Genomic DNA, 21108 nt, shown 5'->3' with positions numbered 1-21108 from the left:
AAATCCATGAGGACAGTCAATTAATAATTGTTTAACACATGATTGGAAATACAGACCTAACCATGTATATTTAATGAATGCACAGACAAAACATGTATAAATAATGTATTGCATGTATTGTGGGCGATATGGTGTTTACTAGAGGAGGCACAGATCCGTCAGGCGAGTCATCCGTCATCCCCTCGTGTATAAGCTTTCCATTGATTTCCTGGTATTTGATACCATTGATTGAACATTCACGGAACAGCATCTCATTCTCCGTCAGGGTGCCGGTTTTATCCGTAAACACGTATTCCACCTAGAACACACACACACACACACACACACACACACACACACACACACACACACACACACACACACACACACACACACACACACACACACACACACACACACACACACACACACACACACACACACACGGCTGATCATAACACACAACTCTGCGATGACGTTGAGCATGGGGCGCCATAAACAGTAGTGAAGTGCTTTATGTCCAGACCTGTCCCAGCTCCTCGTTGAGGTCAGACGTGTTGACCTGAGCCATCTGGTCGCTCTCCTCATGATAGAGGTCCAAGTCCCAGCCAATGAAAAACGAGCCCAGGAATTTCTGCATCTCCACAGTGACGTAGAGTGAGATGGGGATGATAAAGTTGTACAGGACCAGAAATGCCAGGAAATCAGAGATGAACTTCAGGATCTGTCAACAAGGAAGTGGGTGGAAAATAATAAAAAGAGGGAAATAATAGTATAGTGTATTTTATTGAAGTTAAGACTGATGTAAAATAATTTGTATTCTATTTTTTATTTATAGTATTTATAAATAGATAAAAGTCAATTCATAAAATAAATAATCCCCAAATACAAGGAACTGGAACACAAAAGTACTCAAAGCCCGAAATTAGGCAGGAATCAACAAGGCAGAAATAAAAATACTTCAAAGAGAGGACATAGAAGGCACAGTACGTGGGTATGCATGGGTGTATATGTGGGGGCAGTGCGGGTGTGTTGGAAGATGGGGTGCCTGTGTGTTTTGTGTGATTAGAAAAGTTTGATGAGAAAAGTGAGTAAGGAAAATTGTAGCAAATACCAGAGCCCATGTGTGTCTGCGAGCAGGAGTTGTAACAGAGAGAGTATTTGCGCAGATATGGGATATACATTTTAAAATAAACAGAGCAGCGCAAACTGGCTCTAACCAGAATAGAAAGAATGGGAGCCCCCGGTGCACAACTGAGCAAGGCGGCCAGCAACCCGGAGTTGCCTCTTCACTATTGACCTTGAGACTGGTGTTTTGCGGGTACTATTTCATGAAGCTGCCAGTTGAGGACTTGTGAGTCGTCTGTTTCTCAAACTAGACACTAATGTACTTGTCCTCTTGCTCAGTTGTGCACCGGGGCCTCCCACTCCTCTTTCTATTCTGGTTAGAGCCAGTTTGCGCTGTTCTGTGAAGGGAGTAGTACACAGCGTTGTATGAGATCTTCAGTTTCTTGGCAATTTCTCGCATGGAATAGCCTTCATTTCTCAGAACAAGAATTGGCTGTCGAGTTTCAGAAGAAAGATCTTTCTAACCATTTTGAGCCTGTAATCGAACCCACAAATGCTGATAATCCAGATACTCAACTAGTCTAAAGAAGGCTAGTTTTATTGCTTCTTTTATCAGAACCACAGTTTACAGCAGTGCTAACATAATTGCAAATGGGTTTTCTAATGATCAATTACCCTTTTAAAATGATACACTTGGATTAGCTAACACAACATGCCATCGGAACTGATAATGGGCCTCTGTACGCCTATGTAGATATTTCATTTTAAAAAGAATCCGCCGTTTCCTGCTACAATAGTCATTTACAACATAAACAATGTCTACACTGTATGTCTGATCAATTTGATGTTATTTTAATGGCCAAAAAATGTGCTTTTCTTTCAAAAACAGAGGACATTTCTAAGTGACACCAAACTTTTGAACGGTAGTGCACGCACGCACGCACACACACACACTTGAAGTCGGAAGTTTACATACACTTAGGTTGTAGTCATTCAAACGGGTTTTTCAACCACTCCACAAATATCTTGTTAACAAACTGTAGTTTTGGCAAGTCGGTTAGGACATTACTTTGTGCATGACACAAGTAATTCTTCCAACAATTGTTTACAGACAGATTAATTCACTGTATCACAATTCCAGTGGGTCAGAAGTTTACATACATTAAGTTGACTGTGCCTTTAAACAGCTTGGAAAATTCCAGAAAAGTATGTCATGGCTTTGGAAGCTTCTGATAGGCTAATTGACATTATTTGAGTCAATTGGAGGTGTACCCGTGGATGTATTTCAATGCCTACCTTCAAACTCAGTGCCTCTTTGCTTAACATCATGGGAAAATCAAAAGAAATCAGCCAAGACCTCAGAAAAAAAATTGTAGACCTCCACAAGTCTGGTTCATCCTTGAGAGCAATTTCCAAACGCTAGAAGGTACCACATTCATCTGTACAAACAATAGTACGCGAGTATAAACACCATGGGACCACGCAGCAGTCATACCGCTCAGGAAGGAGACGCGTTCTGTCTCCTAGAAATGAATGTACTTTGGTGCGAAAAGTGCAAATCAATCCCAGAACAACAGCAAAGGACCTTGTGAAGATGCTGGAGGAAACAGGTACAAAGATATCTATATCCACAGTAAAAATGAGTCCTATATCGACATAACCTGAAAGGCCGCTCAGCAAGGAAGAAGCCACTGCTCCAAAACCGCCATAAAAAAGCCAGACTGCGGTTTGCAACTGCACATGGTGACAAAGATAATACTTTTTGGAGGAGAAATGTCCTCTGGTCTAATGAAACAAAAATAGAACTGTTTGGCAATAATGACCATCGTTATGTTTAGAGGAAAAAGGGGGATGCTTGCAAGCCGAAGAACACCATCCCAACCGTGAAGCACGGGGGTGGCAGCGTCATGTTGTGGGGGTGCTTTGCTGCAGGAGGGACTGGTGCACTTCACAAAATAGATGGCTTCATGAGGTTGGAAAAATATGTGGATATATTGAAGCAACATCTCAAGACATCAGTCAGGAAGTTAAAGCTTGGTTGCAAATGGGTCTTCCAAATGGACAATGACCCCAAGCATACTTCCAAAGTTGTGGAAAAATGGCTTAAGGACAACAAAGTATTGGAGTGGCCATCACAAAGCCCTGACCTCAAACCCATAGAAAGGTTGTGGGCAGAACTGAAAAAGTGTGTGCGAGCAAGGAGGCCTACGAACCTGACTCAGTTACACCAGCTCTGTCAGGAGGAATGGGCCAAAATTCACCAAACTTATTGTGGGAAGCTTGTAGAAGGCTACCCGAAACGTTTGACGTAAGTTAAACAATGTAACGGCAATGTTACCAAATACTAATTGAGTGTATTGTAAACTTCTGACCCACCGGGAATGTGATGAAAGAAATAAAATCTGAAAAAATTAAAAATAAATAAATAAATTCACTCTACTATTATTCTGACATTTCACATTCTTAAAATAAAGTGGTCATCCTAACTGACCTAAGACAGGGAATTTTTGCTAGGATTAAATGTGAAAACTGAGTTTAAATTCATTTGGCTAAGGTGTATGTTAACTTCTGACTTCAACTGCACACACACACACACACACACACTCACACACACACACACACACACACACACACACACACACACACACACACACACACACACACACACACACACACACACACACACACCTAGTGTTCAGGGAAACTCCAACTCATTTTCTGGTGCATCAAGGTATGGATATGTAACCTGATACCGCAGTCCTCCGATTTAGCCTAACAGAAGTTGATTTATAAGCAAATTACCTCTACCTGCATTGCTCATCGCAATGGCCGCCGGTCCCCCCCATTATGCCATCATTGACTTGAATGGAGACACCCATTCTATTAATTTTATTTCTACAGCGGCACATGCAGTCAGGAGAGGAGGAGAAAATGTGTGTCTTAAATTATTATTTTAGCTATTCAAATGGTTATGACAGTGACCATTGTCATTTGGCTGGCCAATTACCATCATACAAAGATCCATGACCGTCACCGCCCAAGTGAAAACATTTTCCCACCTTCACTCATTCACTGCATTATCCACAAAAACAACAAACTATTTGCAAATAAAGAATACGTATCCAAGAATCCTATGAAATTAAAGATCATCAGTTTCAGAGAGTGATTTACCAGTGTGAATAAAGTGTCTCAGACAGTGACTGACCTGGCTGCTGTTTCTCTCCTGCTCTGTCTGCTGGTTGTAGAAGGGCTCGTCCCACTTGTTCTCAGCCTGCCAGGCGTACTTCAGGATGGTGCTGAGGATGGCCTCAAACAGCAGGATGCCCAGGTAGATGAGCAGAAAGGTGTTCATGGACCTGAGAGAAAAACACCAAAAGATACACACTCTCTGATATACTTACTGTAAAGCTGAACCTGAAATCTGAGAAGAAGAAACTCAAAAGAAGTGTTCAGTGTTGCTGTAGAGGTGCAGAATATCCTAATGCTCACTTCTCCACAGCAGAGCGCTTCTGGGATTTGCACTTGTAGTTCAGGGCCATCTTGGACTCCATCCCAGTGTAAACTGCCACACCTGCAAATCAAGAGTGGAACTTTACTGAACCTTGCATAGACAACAACCAACTGGGCAACTAGGGACAAAAGAAGATAATTGAGGACAGAAAACAATATGACGACAACAGTGAGAGCAAGAAGCCACTTACCAAAAATTTCTTTGGTATTTTTCAATCTTGCTCCTCGAAGCAGCAGGTTTTCAGGTCCAAGGGGTCTAATGAAGCAGATACAACATAATAACTTTTCTTTCACCAGCAAATGGAAATAATGTGCTATTCAATCCATGCAACCCAGATAAAAATCCAATCAACTAGAAATGGCGAATTTTGCAATCTCACCTTACAATCTCTTCTTCTTGTTGCGTTACCGTTATTCGCCCAACAAACCTGAAAGTAGAGGCATTTCTTCTGAGTGGGAAGAGTTACAGAGTAGCAGTGAAACTGCAACACCCACAATCCCTAAAAGTACCTCCATTCCGGCCAGTAGAAATGTGAAAAATAATAAGTGGTCCTTTTCAGTTATGGTAGTGGGCCCCATTGCGCGGCCCGCTCGCGGTGATTTTCTTTTGTTCCATTCATAATACATAACAATGATACATACAATTTCAATTCAATGTGTTTAATGCAGTCCTGAATCACTAAACTGAATATATCTATTGTTCCCTGGATGGTAGATAGATGGCAGTATAGCGCAGCTGTTGAACAGAAAGGCCGAAATATAACTTTTGCCGATATAGAATGCAACTGCTCAGCTACAGCGACCGACACATATCAGTTTGCTACTAGCTAATTTTGCAGTCTGGTTGATATGGATCGATTTATTGCAAAGAAGAAACGTAAATCTATTGACAATGAAAATGAGGGGGAAAAGCTGGAGAACAACGTGACAGCAATGAACGAACAACCACTGGAGAACCAGGAAAATCAGGAAGATGGCGGCGGGGTAATGCAGCTAGCTAACGTAGCTCCGGTGCCTAAGAAAAGGATACGGTCGATTCAAGAACACAGAAATTTCCAAGAGAAATGGACAGACAAGTATTTTTTTGTACTGCATGCTGGGACTAGTTTTGCGTTATTTGCCAGAAGGCAGTCAATTGTTTTAAACGAGCAAATTTAGAGCGACATTTCCAGTCACACCATGCCCACTTTGACAAAACATTTCCGCCACAAAGCAACCTCAGAAATAACAAAATAGCGCAACTCAAAGGACAGCTCAAAGGAAAACAACAAACGATGGACAGATCTAGCACTGTTGCAGAGAAAACGGCAGATGCAACATATGAGATTCTCGTGAGAAACAAGAAGGCCTTCACAGACGCGGAGATTGTCAAAGATGTTTTTTGGCCTTAGACTGACCAATGCACACCTGGATCGCCTAACAAGGATAGCAACAACAGACTATACATTTAGAATGAATTCATTCAAGGAGCAGAAGGGACATTTTCGCTCATCCAACTACTGAGGTAACCCTTGATATGGGTCTTATACATGTGATGTAGCCTATTTGATGTGTCCATGTATACATTTGTGATGCGCTGAGCATCAAATCAATTGCATGTGCTCTATTGCTCTGAATTTGCTCTCAATTTATAATTGATCATATTGGAAGAAAAAGTACAACAAATTAAAGATCTGTGCAGCCCTCTGAATGATTGTCTCAACTCAAAGTGGCCCCCTTACAAAAAATTGTGAGTAACACGGAGTTATGAGGACAGTGAAAGGACAGCTCAGCGTTCTGACTGGCCAGTAAGAGTAAGGTCTTCTGTTCTGGACTGTAGCTGTGACAATACTGTACCTATAAAGATCTGCATCTGGCTGCTGACACTCCACCACAGCATGTAGGGCCTCTAGCCTGGATACCGACTGAGACACCAATGTCTCTGGCACAGAGTAATGAGTCTACAAGACCAAAGAGAGAGTAGGGATATGTTCATGGAAAGGGACAAAGTTATCATTTTTATAGAATATAAATAAAAACATTTACAATGTGACAGTGAGCCTAGACGACAAAGAAATAGCCTAGTACATTGTAATGATTTACCAATGAAGGTAGCTTAATAGTGCCGTACAAATTGCAACAGTTCCACAGCTCCAGCCTCTGTCTACTGTTTGACAGGTTGAAGGCCACGAGGCTTGTTGGGTTTCCATTTATAATTGAACTGAACCACTATGACTGCTTGAGGGGCAAAATCCAATCTGGAGGCTAAAGGAGTCTGTCCGCATGCTTTCCAGCTGAAACAGTTTGTGCATATATTATGATGACATTTTGTGACATTTTCGGTTGTTGGTGCACACAAACATTTTAATGGAGGCAAGCCAAAGTCGGTAGCCGAGGTCTATGGCACTTCGTTGGTGATTAGTCAACAGTAGGGATTCTTCAATGAAGTGTTTTATTGAATCATTCTCATGCAAATTTTTGCACTTGAGAAATACTGCACCAAAACATATTGTGTTAGATGTAAAATTGCATGACTCTGCAAAAATATCAAAATCAATTAGTTTTCTTGAGTTATCTAAGATTAATATAGACTATTTTGTGGCAGGGACTGGCTACGGCATCTCAAGATGGACAAACAGTATTATTTACGCTTTTTTTGTTTTTAAGCGAAGGTCTTTTAAGGGAGTATGCGAGCACACTCGTTCGCTTAGCAGAGTTCGACTAGGCGCCAGGCGAACAGAAGCATGCTGACGCCTTTACCCATGTGCAACCTTTTGTTGCTCTAACCCCCTCAGTGAGAAAGCTAGTCCATCCCCCATTGGATTCTAATGTCATTACTGCAACACAAACAGCCATAAAAGACAAGTAGCTGGCACAGAAAGATGTCAGAGGCTGTACTCCTGAGATTGCACAAGAAAGAATATATTGCAGTTGTCAAAAAAATCTTCTGTTTGTGGCAATATACTCTTCAAATGTCAAATTTCCAGAGTGGGCTCCCAGATACTTTTAATGATATGACCAATTTATTAAAAGAAAAAAAAAAGTATAAATAAGTTATATGACAGAAGCATTTTGATTAGAAGCAGATAATTAGATATTGCCTCTGGCAAAAACACGATATCTCGATAGAATGCATAAGTACTAGTTCAGGGAAATGAAAGGATGGAGACGGGCCATGAAAAGAGCAGTTTGTCCTCCCTCTATGAGAGGGGAAAGCTAATCCTTTTAGGGCTCAGAGAGAACGAAAGCGAGAGCGGGGAAAGAAGATTAAAAGCCCAACCTTCAGATTAGTCTCTCCGTCCAGGCTGGTTGTGGTGATGTGACAAGTCCCCTCGGCTCGGTCCGATGATAAGAGGACCAAGTCCACTGGGAATGTCTCATCTTTGGCCACCCGGACTATATCCCCCACCTGAGCAGACAGCACAGAAAGACACGTCACAACAGATGAATGAGAAGCAAAACTCCCCCATGATATCCACGACCTCAGAATCCAATATTTTCTGAAGACAAGGACAGTGTAGTTCATTAGTGAATGCCACCATGCACTGTTTAAAAAAAAAAAAAATAGTACAGTTTTTCCCATGTGAAAACTGATACATTCCAGCTGCAGAACTGTTAAAACAATAAACTAAAACAGCCCTTGAATACACTTCTGGAATCTTCTGGCAGTTTAATGTATGATTTATTTTACCTTCAAAATGGATTATCAAAATAAACGAAAGATTAGTGCTAATCTTTCCCTTTCAAGACGATTCGATATGCATCTAGATACATGGGCTCCGATACGATACAGGAACAATACGTTTTAGTTTGAAACAATTCAGTGCGATTCGGTTTGATTAGAGAACGAATCGATGCCATACACTAACATTTGTTGCAAAACACATTCATTTTCCATTCTAAATTAAAATCTGCTGCTGATGGAGCTCATGAGCTGGATCTGTCTGAGCCGACTTCTCTAACTGTGTGTGTAAATGATGCATGTCTATGGTGCATGCACTATGTAGGCACTGGAGCTGAAGGGAGACTAGGCATCTACCACCCCACTACCACTATCAGATTACAGGGGGCAATATAGCCTTTGTACCCACAGTTTGGCGCTGAAATCACCGTCACCCACGAATTAACTTGGCCTTTTTGCACATTAAGTGTTTTAGCTAGTAATGTGTCAATATTTATTGTTTACAAAATAGCTATGGTACTGCCAATGAATATATAGCACAACTTTGGATTACACCCCCTCTCTCAAAATCGAATGGTCTTGAAGTTTGGACGTTTTTAATGGAGTGATCTTCTCCTCTCGCTTCGGCCATGCAGTGTGCCTCGCAAAAGAGATTGGTGTCCTCGTTGTGAAATGATCAACTTCACCCTGTATATCTAAAAATGACCATATACATTGATTGTTTAAAGCAAAACTACCAAAACTATTTGCTGATGGTGAACCTGAACAATCAAAATAAAATCTATTTTAAGCCCCGTTCAGCAGGTACAGTATAGCCAGATGAGATATGTCTCCGGTAGCTTACTTTTATTCCGATAAAACACAATTCTCAACAATGCACAGATAACAATAAACTAGAAAATTACAAAGGTTGTCACTCAATTAATAAAGCCTAATATCAGGTGTACCTTGCGTTGGTAAGCGCGCAAAGCTGGGCACAGTGAGCAGTTTGACTAGGCTGCTGATAATGCCTGGGGTTGTTCGTCACGCAAAATGACTTGTAGATCAATTACTGTCAACACAGTTACATGCAATTCGACAATGAAGAGGAGAGGACGCATTTTGGACGCATCCTGATTTTGGGATCCGCGGACCGATGCACTTGCATCTTAAACATTTGAAATCGGGGACCGATGCATATAGTTGGCTAACATTTGCCTAACATTTGTTAATTGGGAACAAATCCTCTTATTCAATAACTACCTGGTGAGTAGATAACCAACATTTAGGCAAATAATGTAGCAACTGAGACTTGTCTGTGGGGGGGGTACCTTGTTTTCACATTCCTGGCCTGGTCAATTGGTTTACTGACAAATCTTTAACACAGTGGTACAAAGCACCAGCCAAAAGTGGGAGTTATATGAAATATAACCATTTGTGTGACATCTGTGTGTGGGTGTAAGGTTTGCTAAGTGTTAGGACGGTGTGCTGTACAAGGCAGGACTCATTATGACAGTGAGGTGACTCACTCGTATGTTCTTTGAGCGAGTCTGCACAAGGCTGCCACTGCGAACCACAAACACAGGCGCCCCGTTCACCTCGTTGTCTGCCTTGTGCCTCAGCCAGTCCTCATAGCCCTGAGTGGTGGGGGGAGGGAAGGAAAGAAGGGATGAGATTAGACTAGGGCTGCCCAACCCTCTTCCTGGAGATCTACTGTCCTGTGGGTTCAGTCCAACCCTAATTTAACACGCCTGATTCTACATATAATAGCTGCTCAACAAGACCTTAACTAGCTGAATCTAATACGCTATATTAGGGTTGGGCTGAAAACCTACAGGACAGTAGATCTCCAGGAAGAGGGTTGGGCAGCCCTGATCTAGACATTCTGACATCTAGACAAAGTATATATGATAAGCAGTCATATTTAATTTGCTGAATATACAGTTGATGTTTTACAAAAAAAGAGGAATTAAACATGTTAATACTCTCACCTGTTTGATGGCAGTTACTGTGATGACAAAGAACAGAGGAAGTCCGCTGGTGACAGGGGAAGTGGGGGTATCTATCATTAGCTGGAAAATAAAGAGATTATGTCAAAGGAAACAACAGCTGGCAATAATGTGGTTTCCTCATATAACCTGAAAACACTCTGGCCATTCATAAGCTGATGCCATCTATCGCAGAAAATGCATCATGAGTAAGTATAACGAATGAACAAATGTAGAATTGGACACAGTAGTGGCCATAGAAAGCTTCAGAATATCTGAAGAAACCGTGTGGTCTCTGTGTAGCCTGATACATACTGAAGGTTAGCTGCTTGGGACCTCCAGCCACAGTATGCTCAAGAGCACACAGCAATTGTTGGTTACTGCGCACTGAATAGAACTGAGTTACGTCACACAGGCCAGCAACAATGAGAAACATAGTCGACTGGGTGCTGAGGAAAGCCCTTACCTGGACCAGGAATATGATGAGAAAATAAAAATTGGCTATTCTTCTGAACTGTTCAAACAGATTCTTGGGAACAAAATTCCAAACGGTGTACTAAAGAGGGGGGAGGGGAGAACAGGAACGTCAGAGTGTGAGTTGTTTGACACTGAAAGAAAGTGGTTGAGTAACTTGAACATTTGTTGACACTTTTGACACAAAAGCTAGGGATTCAACACCTCTGCCTTACCTTGGATGATATGATTCTGTTGTCTGCAAACCGCTGAGGGACATAATGGCCATGTCGAGGGAAGCGGTTTGCAATGTAAACCGTTCTGGTATCACTTTGATGGGGAGGGTCAAAGCCCTGGAGGAAAGAGAAGAGAGGGTAAGCAACAGGTCAAACTTATACAACTTACTCAGAACCAATATGGACAACTTTTACCTAGAGACTGCCTGGTCAGAAAAATGACAGCCCATTTTTGAAGAGCACTGTGTCTGTAAGTCTATATTTAAGACATGTTGAATGCAAACACTACTTTGCACTCTGATTATCTGTCAGAAACACACAGGCTAGATTATATCCTGATTATAGTCTGTAGCCAGTGATCAGGCATTGTACTGAACAAAATATCTTTGACCGAATTAGCATAATTCTACAGCTGCACCATTGAGAGCGTCTCGACTGGCTGCACCAACTGCAAGGCACCCAACCACAAGGCGCTACAGAGGGTGGTGAGTACGGACCAGTACATCACTCGGGCCGAGCTCCCTGCCATCCAAGACCTCTACACCAAGCGGTGTCAGAGGAAGGCCCAAAAATGGTCAAAGACTCCAGCCACCCAAGCCATGCTACCGCACTGCAAGCGGTACCTGTGCGCCAAGTCGGGAACCAACAGGACCCTGAACAGCTTCTAAGACAACTAAAGAAGACTAGCTATTTAGCAATCAAATAACTACCTGCATTCACCCTTTTTTGCACTAACTCTTGCACACACACTGGACTCTACCCATGCACTTACATCCCAACACACACACGCATACTGACACACACGCATACTGTTGGAAAAGGAGTTCACTGTTAGTCTACACCTGTTGCTTACAAAGCATGTGAAAAATACAATTTGAATTGATATGAGCCTATTCAAGTCAATGACACTTCTCTCATGGGCTGGTCAATAACTTCCTTATTGCAGGGAACTGAAAAAAAAAATCCTACAATTTTAATCCTAAAATGCTATAGGCTAGCTGTATCTTAAAATTACATTTCTGTACGCAATTTTCAAAAGAGTAAATTAATCTGGGTCACATGATGGGGAATAATAATGAAGACAGTGTGTGTGTGTCCATTTCTCATGAGTATTGAGAATGAGTGGGCCATGTCACCGATGCCAGACATCAGCACATGCATTCAATTACTGTCCCAGCTCACCCTCCTCAATGGGCTTTTGTGTTTGCACAACACTCTCACACACCGCACTCCCCATCTTGGCCATGTTCATTGCACCCAGGCAAAATCTCTCATCTAATGATCTGCCTGTGCTGCTAAGCCCCAAGCACATTTAAAAGCACAGTCTTAGTCCTCCTTGGTGATCAAACATCTCCATCTGTGGTCACTAGTTTGAATCATAAGCTATGTGTACAGAATGTGCTGCAGCAGGGAATGTCAGAGGGGAGGAGCCGACAATGTTACAAAGACTACAGTTGTATTTTCGCCAGGCAGGCATGTTGACAGAGTTTCTGGAAATTCTTGTGTAACCAGTATCAGTGTCAATATGGCTGTCTGGGCCAGGGAATGAGTGACTAATCAACACAGTTAATTCATTGATAGACATCTGCATACGGTAACTCCTTGTTCTGAGATAATTATGTTCTATTGTTAGAGTCGGCCTACTACCTTTGACAAACTACTATTTACTTGAACAAAATTGATTTTGTCACCTGGTCTGTTGTGCCCCTCATACCCCAAATAACTGTTAAGTTATTTCATGCTCTAACAAAGCCTACAACTCCCATGATATCTTGAGGGAAACCCCAGAGCCCAGCTACATAGAGGGGATAATGAATGAGGAGCAGTAGTAAATCAAACAGGGTAAATCCATTTGAATTCAATCACTTTTTGACAGCACCCCTTTCGATTTGAATGAAACCTTCCATACATATTTGCCCATTTTACATTAAGGTTTTTGGGTTATGCCCGCCATCGGTTGAGACACAACATGCTCTTGAATACAGGGTGGGTGTCATGTTTTGGCTAATAAATGTACTAAAATGGAAGCAAAATACAAATAACGAATTTCAAAATGGTACCAAAAAGATGGAGGTCTACACATCAGAGAATGTTGACTTGAATGGGAATACCTGTTGTTTTTAAATATACTGTCAATCCCCTAGAGGAAACCTATTGAAATCATATAAATATAGATAATAGAATAGACATGGCCATATAAAGTTGACATTCAACGTGGGTGGACCGGCGGCCATCTTTGTTGTAGTAATTAAAGGTGAACATTTAATTTATAAATGTTTTATAGATGTTTCATTTTTTTTTACCCCTGATACAAACAAGAACATCAATTTACAGATTAACACAAACACTGACTACGTCTCATCTGCCCAGACCTGCATGCTCACACCCCCATCCCTAGTGCCTGCAATATATTTTACCACATGGCCTTAAATTGTACTAATTTGTTTTTCCTTTGGTTGCCCATGCTATTTCAATATGTACATAATAAATCATTAGCTTTTTCCATTGTGTTAATGGAAGATTTCCACATTCTTACCCATCATATGAAAAGCATTTTCTGACATAAATAACACTCCCTTAAGGATGCTTATGATATGTAGCTTAAGTTGCATGTACTATGTATATGTATTTTATATCTACATTTGTCAATCCAAAATTTATTTTTAATTGTGTCATGGAAATACATTTATTTCCTGTTACCAAGTAATTTACGGTTTTCTATGTCTTTACTTTTCCATGTGGACCAATTTATCTGTGAATTCTGAAAATATATCCAAGGATTGTTCCATAGAGTTGTGTTTTTAGGGAGCGATATTGATTCTTGTAGAATAGATTTAATTTTCTTCCATATTGTTAGCGTTTAACTATGAAGTTGTTAATGTTCTTAGCTTTATCCTTTGAAAATAGACACGTACAAATATTCTGGGGATGAGCATGCATTCTTCAATATGTACCCATTGTTCCTCTTTAGTGCATTTAACTATATGTCCCATGTAAAAGCCTTGGGTAGCAAGTTGATACAATTCCAAGTCTGGAAGGTTAAATCCACCCACAGATTAGGTAGATGTGAAACTTTATTTTTAATTATATATGCCCATAAAATCTGTTATGACAGATCATACTTTTTTTAAAGAAAGTCTTCACTGGTATTTCTGTGCTCCACTTTTTGCTTTGCTTCCTGTCTAAGTTTGGTGTGGGTTTTTTCTTTTGTTTGCCTGTTCTTGGGAAAAGTTTGTGGGCGCTCATGGTGTCTTAAGTCCCACTTGTTGCTCGTCAACGTTCAGTGGACACCCCCCATGAGTGTCTTTCAGAACCCCTCCCCTCCTTTGTTCTTAAATGACTTGCCTAGTTAAATAAAAATGTTTTTTTTTTTTAAAGATAAGATTTTAGTGTATTCAGAAAATATTTTTAGCAAAGGGGGCATATTGGTCAGGTATAAATCAGGAGATCATCTGCAAATAAGTTTAGTTTATATTCATGTTTACCAATACCTGTTACGTTTGGGTCCTGTCTAATTCTTTCTGCAACCGGTTCATTGGCCAGTGCAAATAGGAAGGGGGAGAGGGCACACCCCTGTATTGTGCCCCTTTCTAAAGCAATTTCATCAGAATACATTATTTGTGTATGTTTTTGCTTTAGGACATTTGTAATAATTTCTATAAAATGTATTATTTCCACTGGAAAGTAGAATGCTTCCAAAGTTCAGAATTTAAAAAAAAGTTAATTCAAGACGGTCAAAATAATTTTCGGCATCAACAGACATTGATCTATATCCAGTTTCTTTGCGTATTGTATTAAACTGAAACATGCTCTTGTATTTGTTTGTAAGTGTCGAGTTTTAATAAACCCTGTTTGATATGTATCAAGTCTGGTAAGACTTTAGCCATTTTATTGCTTAAGCTTTTTTATTATTTTGTCACAATTTATTAAAATGTAGGTCTATAAATCAGCAGGGGACTGGTTTTAATATAACTGAAATAAAACTGCTTGATGTTGTTTTGTGTAAATAGGGGCGCAATTTTGTTCTAAAATGCTGAATAGAATTCTAATCGGAAAGCCATCCATTCCTGGTGCTTTTCTCCGTGTGAATGTTTTAACAGTATATAATATCTTTTTTTGGGGGGGGGGGGTGATCTTGGTTTTTAGTGATTCTTTGTCCACTGATAATTGCTTCAGGGTTGTTGAGTCTAAGAAGGCTAGAGGATCCGTCCTTCTGTTTAATTCTGATTTACATACATTTTTCATAACGCTTTTACAATTGTTATTAATTGCGTTGGTTCTAATTACCGCATTTGTATCTTTTAAAATTATAACTGGCTTAGTGTGTATTTGTTTTGTGAAAGCTGCAAGATATTCACCAGGGGTCGGCTTTTCTCGGTCCAAAATACATTTTGGTTCTGTTCCTTCTCCAAATTCTGTCACTAAGTGTATTTTCTATTGCTGTAATTAAGAATGATACCGTAATAAAGCATGCATTTTAATCCAATAAATTGTTACATCCATTTTAGGAAATAAAAATGTAGTTAATTCTTGAATAGCTTTTCTTACTTTAAGAAAAAAATAATAGTATTTTGTAGTTGGAAATAGTAATCCAGGTGTCCTGTAAATTATTTGTAGAGATTACATTTTTCATTCGGACTCTCTCTAAATGTGCCTTTTTTAATACTAAGTCTGTCAATCTTATTGAAGGTATGATTTAGGTCAACTGCTAAAATAATAGTTCCTGTCTGGATTTGATATAATTTACTGTATATTAAGTGCATTCGGAAAGTATGCAGACCCCTTGACTTTTCCACATTTTATTACGTTACAGCCTCATTCTAAAATGGATTACATTTACATTTTAGCAGACGCTCTTATCCAGAGCGACTTACAGTAGTGAATGCATACATGTCATACATTTATTAATTTTTTTCCCCGTACTGGTCCCCCGTGGGAATCAAACCCACAACCCTGGCGTTGCAAACACCATGCTCTACCAACTGAGCCACACGGGACCACGATTACATTGCTTTTTTTCCCCCTCCCTCAAGCTACACACATTACCCCATAATTTTTGCAAATGCATAATACAAAAAAACGGAAATATCACATTTACATAAGTATTCAAACCCTTTACTCAGTACTTTGTTAATGCACATTTGGCAGCGATTACAGGCTTGAGTCTTCTTGGGTAAGATAGAAGCTTAGCACACCTGTATTTGGAGAGTTTCTCCCCTTCTTCTCTCCCCTTCTTCTCTGCAGATCCTCTCAGGCTCTGTCAGGTTGGATGGGGAGCGTTGTTGCACAGCTATTTTCAGGTCTCGCCAGAGATGTAAGATCGGGTTCAAGTCCAGGCTCTGGCTCGGCCATTCAAGGACATTGAGACTTGTCCTGAAGCCACTCCTGCATTGTCTTGGCTGTGCGCTTAGGGTTTCTGTCCTGTTGGAAGGTGAACCGTCGCCCCCGACTGAGGTCCCGAGTGCTCTGGAGCAGGTTTTCATCAAGGTTCTGTCTGTACTTTGCGTCGTTCATCTTTCCTTTGACCCTGACTAGCCACCCAGTCCCAGCAGCTGAAAAACATCCCCACAGCATGATGCACCAACATGCTTCACCGTAGGAATGGTGCCAAGTTTCCTCCCAGACGTGACGCTTGGCATTCAGGCCATAGAGTTCAATATTGATTTCATCAGACCAGAAAATCTTGTTTCTCATGGTCTGAGAGTCCTTTAAGTGCCTTTTGGCAAACTCCAAGCAAGCTTTCATCTGCCTTCTGAGGAGCGGCTTTCATCTGGCCACTACCAAAAAAAATCCTGATTGGTGGAGTGCTGCAGAGATAGTAGAACCTTCCAGAAGGATAACCATCTCCACAGAGGAACTCTGGAGCTCTGTCAGAGTGACCATCGGGTGCCTGACCAAGGCCCTTCTCCCCCAATTGCTCAGTTTGGCCGGGCAGCCAGCTCTAGGAAGAGTCTTAGTGGTTCCAAACTTCTTCCATTTAAGAATGATGGAGGCCACTGTGTTCTTGGGGACCTTCAATGCTGCAGAAATGTTTTGGTACCCTTCCCAGATCTGTGCCTCGACACAATCCTGTCTCGGCACTCTACGGACAATTCCTTCAACCTCATGGCTTGGCTTTTGCTCTGACTTGCACTGTCAACTGTGGGACCTGATATAGACAGGTGTGCGCCTTTCCAAATTATGTCCAATCAATTGAATTTATCACAGGTGGACTCTAAATCAAGATGTAGAAACATCAAGGATGATTAATGGAAACATCAATTTCGAGTCTCATAGCAAAGGGTATGAATACTTATGTAAATAAGGTATCTGTTAATCTTTTATAAATATGCAAAAAAATAATCTAAAAACCTGTTTTCGCTGAGTCATTATGGGGTATTGTGTGTAGATTGAGGATTTGAAATTGTATTTAATCCATTTTAGAATAATGCTGTAACGTAACAAAATGTGGAAAAAAGGGAAGGGGTCTGAATACTTTCCGAATGCACTGTATACAAAAGTATGTAGACACCCCTTAAAATGAGTGGATATGGCCATTTCAGACACACCTGTTGCTTACATTCAAGCACACAGTCATGCAATTTCCATAGACAAACAAACATCGGCAGTAGAATGGCTTTACAGAAGACCTCAGTGTCTTCCATCATAAGATGCCACCTTTCCAACAAGTCAGTTCATCACATTTATGCCTTGCTAGAGTTGCTCCGCTCAACTGTAAGTGCTGTTATTGTGAAGTGGAAACGTAGAGGAGCAACAACGGCTCTGCCGCGAAGTGGTAGGCCACACAAGCTCACAGAACAGGACCGCCGAGCGCATAAGAATCATCTGCCCTCGGTTGCAACACTCACTACCAAATTCCAAACTGCCTCTGGAAGCAACGTCAGCACAATAACTGTTCGTTGGGAGCTTCAAGAAATGGGTTTCCATGGCCGAGCAGCTGCACACGAGCCTAAGGTCACCAGCAAAACCAAGTGTCAGCTCGAGTGGTGTAAAGCTCACCGCCATTGGACTCGGGAGCAGTGGAAACGAGTTCTCTGGAGTGATGAATCACACTTCACCATCTAGCAGTCCAATGGACTAATCTGGGTTTGATGGATTCCAGGAGAACGCTACTTGCCTGAATGCATAGTGCCAAATGTAAAGTTTGGTAGAGGAGGAATAATGGTCTTCAAATACCGTAATTTCCAGACTATTAAGCGCACCTGAATATAAGCCGCACCCACTGAATTTAAAACAAATTATTATTTTGAACATAAATAAGCCGCACATGTCTATAAGCCGCAGGTGCCTACCGGTACATTGAAACAAATGAACTTTACACAGGCTTTAACGAAACACGGCTTGTACCAAAAAATACAACATTTACAATGTCTTATCATCGACTCATTAAGACCAAGCTCCCGTGCAGCAGCTCTATTTCCTTTTCCAACAGCCAGATCAAATCGCCTTCAACTTGAAAGCTGCATCATATGCATTTCTCCGTGTCTTTGCCATGATGAGGGTGACAAAATGACTACCGTAATCAGAATGATGGGAAGTTTGAGAGCACTCGATTTAATCTAAACAGTAAACTAAAAAGTTGTTTGACCTTAACCCGTTCGGCAATTTCATTGGTCTAATGAAAGCTTCATGCCGCCAAAAAAACTGAGAACGTCACAGAATGTGTTTTTTTTTGGAAAAAAAATTTAAAGCGGGAAAAATCCATGTATTAGCCGCGTCATTGTTTAAGCCGCGAGGTTCAAAGCCTGGGAAAAAAGTTGCGGCTTATAGTCCGGAATTTACGGTACTATTTGATTTAGTATTTTAGGACCCCTTTAGGTATAAAAATAAATACATTTGGCCTTTACTACTATAGCCCAGAGAGACCCATTGAATAACATTCATAAATGGCAACAATACATTAAAAAAAAAAAAATTAAATCACGGTTTTGAAGTGTTTTCCCTATAATTTTTTTTAAAAAGCTCAGGAAATACAGCTCTGGAAAAAAATTAAGAGACCACTGCAAAATTATCAGTTTCTTCCATTCATGTGTCCTTCACAAAGACAAATATGCTCGATTCCAGGCTTGCCGAAGTACCCCCAGATCATCATCGATCCTCCACCAAATTTCAGTGGGTGCGAGACCTGGAGAGGCCTACAAGTCACAGTGTCTTGCACCCACTGTGAAATTTGGTGGAGAATCGATGATGATCTGGGGGTACTTCGGTGATGAAATTTGGTGGAGGATCGGTGATGATTCCTGATTCAGCAAGGCTGGAATCAGGCAGATTTGTCTTTGTGAAGGACGCATGAATCAAGCCACGTACAATGTTGTCCTGGAAGAAAACTTGTTTCCTTCTGCTCTGACAATGTTCCCCAACTCTGAGGATTCGTTTTTCCAGCAGGACAATGCTCCATGCCACACTGCCAGGTCAATCAAGGTGTGGATGGAGGACCACCAGATAAAGACCCTGTCATGGTCAGCCAAAATCTCCAGACCTGAACCACACTGAAAACCTCTGGAATGTGATCAAGAGGAAGATGGATGCTCACAAGCAATCAAACAAAGCCGAGCTGCTTGAATTTTTGCGCCAGGAGTGGCATAAAGTCACCCAACATAAATGTGTAAGACTGGTGGAGAGCATGCCAAGACGCATGAAAGCGGTGATGGAAAAATCACCAAATATTGATTTCTGATATTGATTTCAACTCTTCCTAAGTTAAAAAATTACTATTATGTTGTTTAAAAATTAATATGAATTATTCGAGGTCTGACAACACTGCATCTTTTTCGCTATTTTGACCAGTTGTCATTTTCTGCAATAAATGCTCTAAATGACAATATTTTTATTTGGAATTTGGGAGAAATATTGTCAGTAGTTTATAGAATAAAACAAAAATGTTCATTTTACCCAAACACATACCTATAAATAGAGCTCTGTGTGTGTGTATATATATACACTGCTCCAAAAAATTAAGGGAACACTTAAACAACACAATGTAACTGCAAGTCAATCACACTTCTGTGAAATCAAACTGTCCACTTAGGAAGCAACACCGATTGACAATAAATTTAACATGCTGTTGTGTAAATGGAATAGACAACAGGTGGAAATTATAGGCAATTAGCAAGACACCCCCAATAAAGGAGTGGTTCTGCAGGTGGGGACCACAGACCACTTCTCAGTTCCTATGCTTCCTGGCTGATGTTTTGGTCACTTTTGAATGCTGGCGGTGCTTTCACTCTAGTGGTAGCATGAGACGGAGTCTACAACCCAGACAAGTGGCTCAGGTAGTGCAGCTCATCCAGGATGGCACATCAATGCGAGCTGTGGCAAGAAGGTTTGCTGTGTCTGTCAGCGTAGTGTCCAGAACATGGAGGCGCTACCAAGAGACAGGCCAGTACATCAGGAGACGTGGGAGGCCGTAGGAGGGCAACAACCCAGTAGCAGGACCGCTACCTCCGCCTTTGTGCAAGGAGGAGCAGGAGAGGCACTGCCAGAGCCCTGCAAAATGACCTCCAGCAGGCCACAAATGTGCATGTGTCTGCTCAAACGGTCAGAAACAGACTCCATGAGGGTGGTATGAGGGCCCGACATCCACAGGTGGGGGTTGTGCTTACAGCCCAACACCGTGCAGGATGTTTGGCATTTGCCAGAGAACACCAAGATTGTCAAATTCGCCACTGGCGCCCTGTGCTCTTCACAGATGAAAGCAGGTTCACACTGAGCACATGTGACAGACGTGACAGAGTCTGGAGACGCCGTGGAGAACGTTCTGCTGCCTGCAACATCCTCCAGCATGACCGGTTTGGCGGTGGGTCAGTCATGGTGTGGGGTGGCATTTCTTTGGGGGGCCGCACAGCCCTCCATGTGCTCGCCAGAGGTAGCCTGACTGCCATTAGGTACCGAGATGAGATCCTCAGACCCCTTGTGAGACCATATGCTGGTGCGGTTGGCCCTGGGTTCCTCCTAATGCAAGACAATGCTAGATCTCATGTGGCTGGAGTGTGTCAGCAGTTCCTGCAAGAGGAAGGCATTGATGCTATGGACTGGCCCGCCCGTTCCCCAGACCTGAATCCAATTGAGCACATCTGGGACATCATGTCTCGCTCCATCCACCAACGCCACGTTGCACCACAGACTGTCCAGGAGTTGGCGGATGCTTTAGTCCAGGTCTGGGAGGAGATCCCTCAGGAGACCATCCGCCACCTCATCAGGAGCATGCCCAGGCGTTGTAGGGAGGTCATACAGG

The 21108-nt window shown here is 41.6% G+C and overlaps 1 protein-coding gene across 2 annotated transcripts in view; it reads right to left on the bottom strand.

The window, feature by feature from the left end:
• Positions 1-21108, bottom strand: part of LOC106584299 (phospholipid-transporting ATPase IF) — a 62191-nt gene that overhangs the window by 29080 nt on the left and 12003 nt on the right. For both annotated transcript variants that reach the window (XM_082968003.1, XM_082968002.1), the window contains exons 2-13: positions 10875-10991; positions 10652-10741; positions 10189-10269; positions 9727-9834; positions 7817-7945; positions 6394-6497; positions 4938-4985; positions 4749-4813; positions 4537-4618; positions 4253-4403; positions 506-703; positions 140-298 (exon numbers count right to left, since the gene is read on the bottom strand). In XM_082968003.1, the coding sequence (XP_082824129.1) occupies positions 140-298; positions 506-703; positions 4253-4403; positions 4537-4618; positions 4749-4813; positions 4938-4985; positions 6394-6497; positions 7817-7945; positions 9727-9834; positions 10189-10269; positions 10652-10741; positions 10875-10991 (1332 nt within the window). The remainder of the gene's footprint in view (positions 1-139; positions 299-505; positions 704-4252; positions 4404-4536; positions 4619-4748; positions 4814-4937; positions 4986-6393; positions 6498-7816; positions 7946-9726; positions 9835-10188; positions 10270-10651; positions 10742-10874; positions 10992-21108) is intronic.

Source organism: Salmo salar, chromosome 23 (genome assembly GCF_965601325.2).
Source record: "Salmo salar chromosome 23, fSalSal1, whole genome shotgun sequence".
In the NCBI taxonomy this organism is placed as follows: domain Eukaryota; kingdom Metazoa; phylum Chordata; class Actinopteri; order Salmoniformes; family Salmonidae; genus Salmo; species Salmo salar.
Note: the sequence above shows the minus strand (reverse complement) of the source record. Positions and strands in the feature narration are given on the sequence as shown.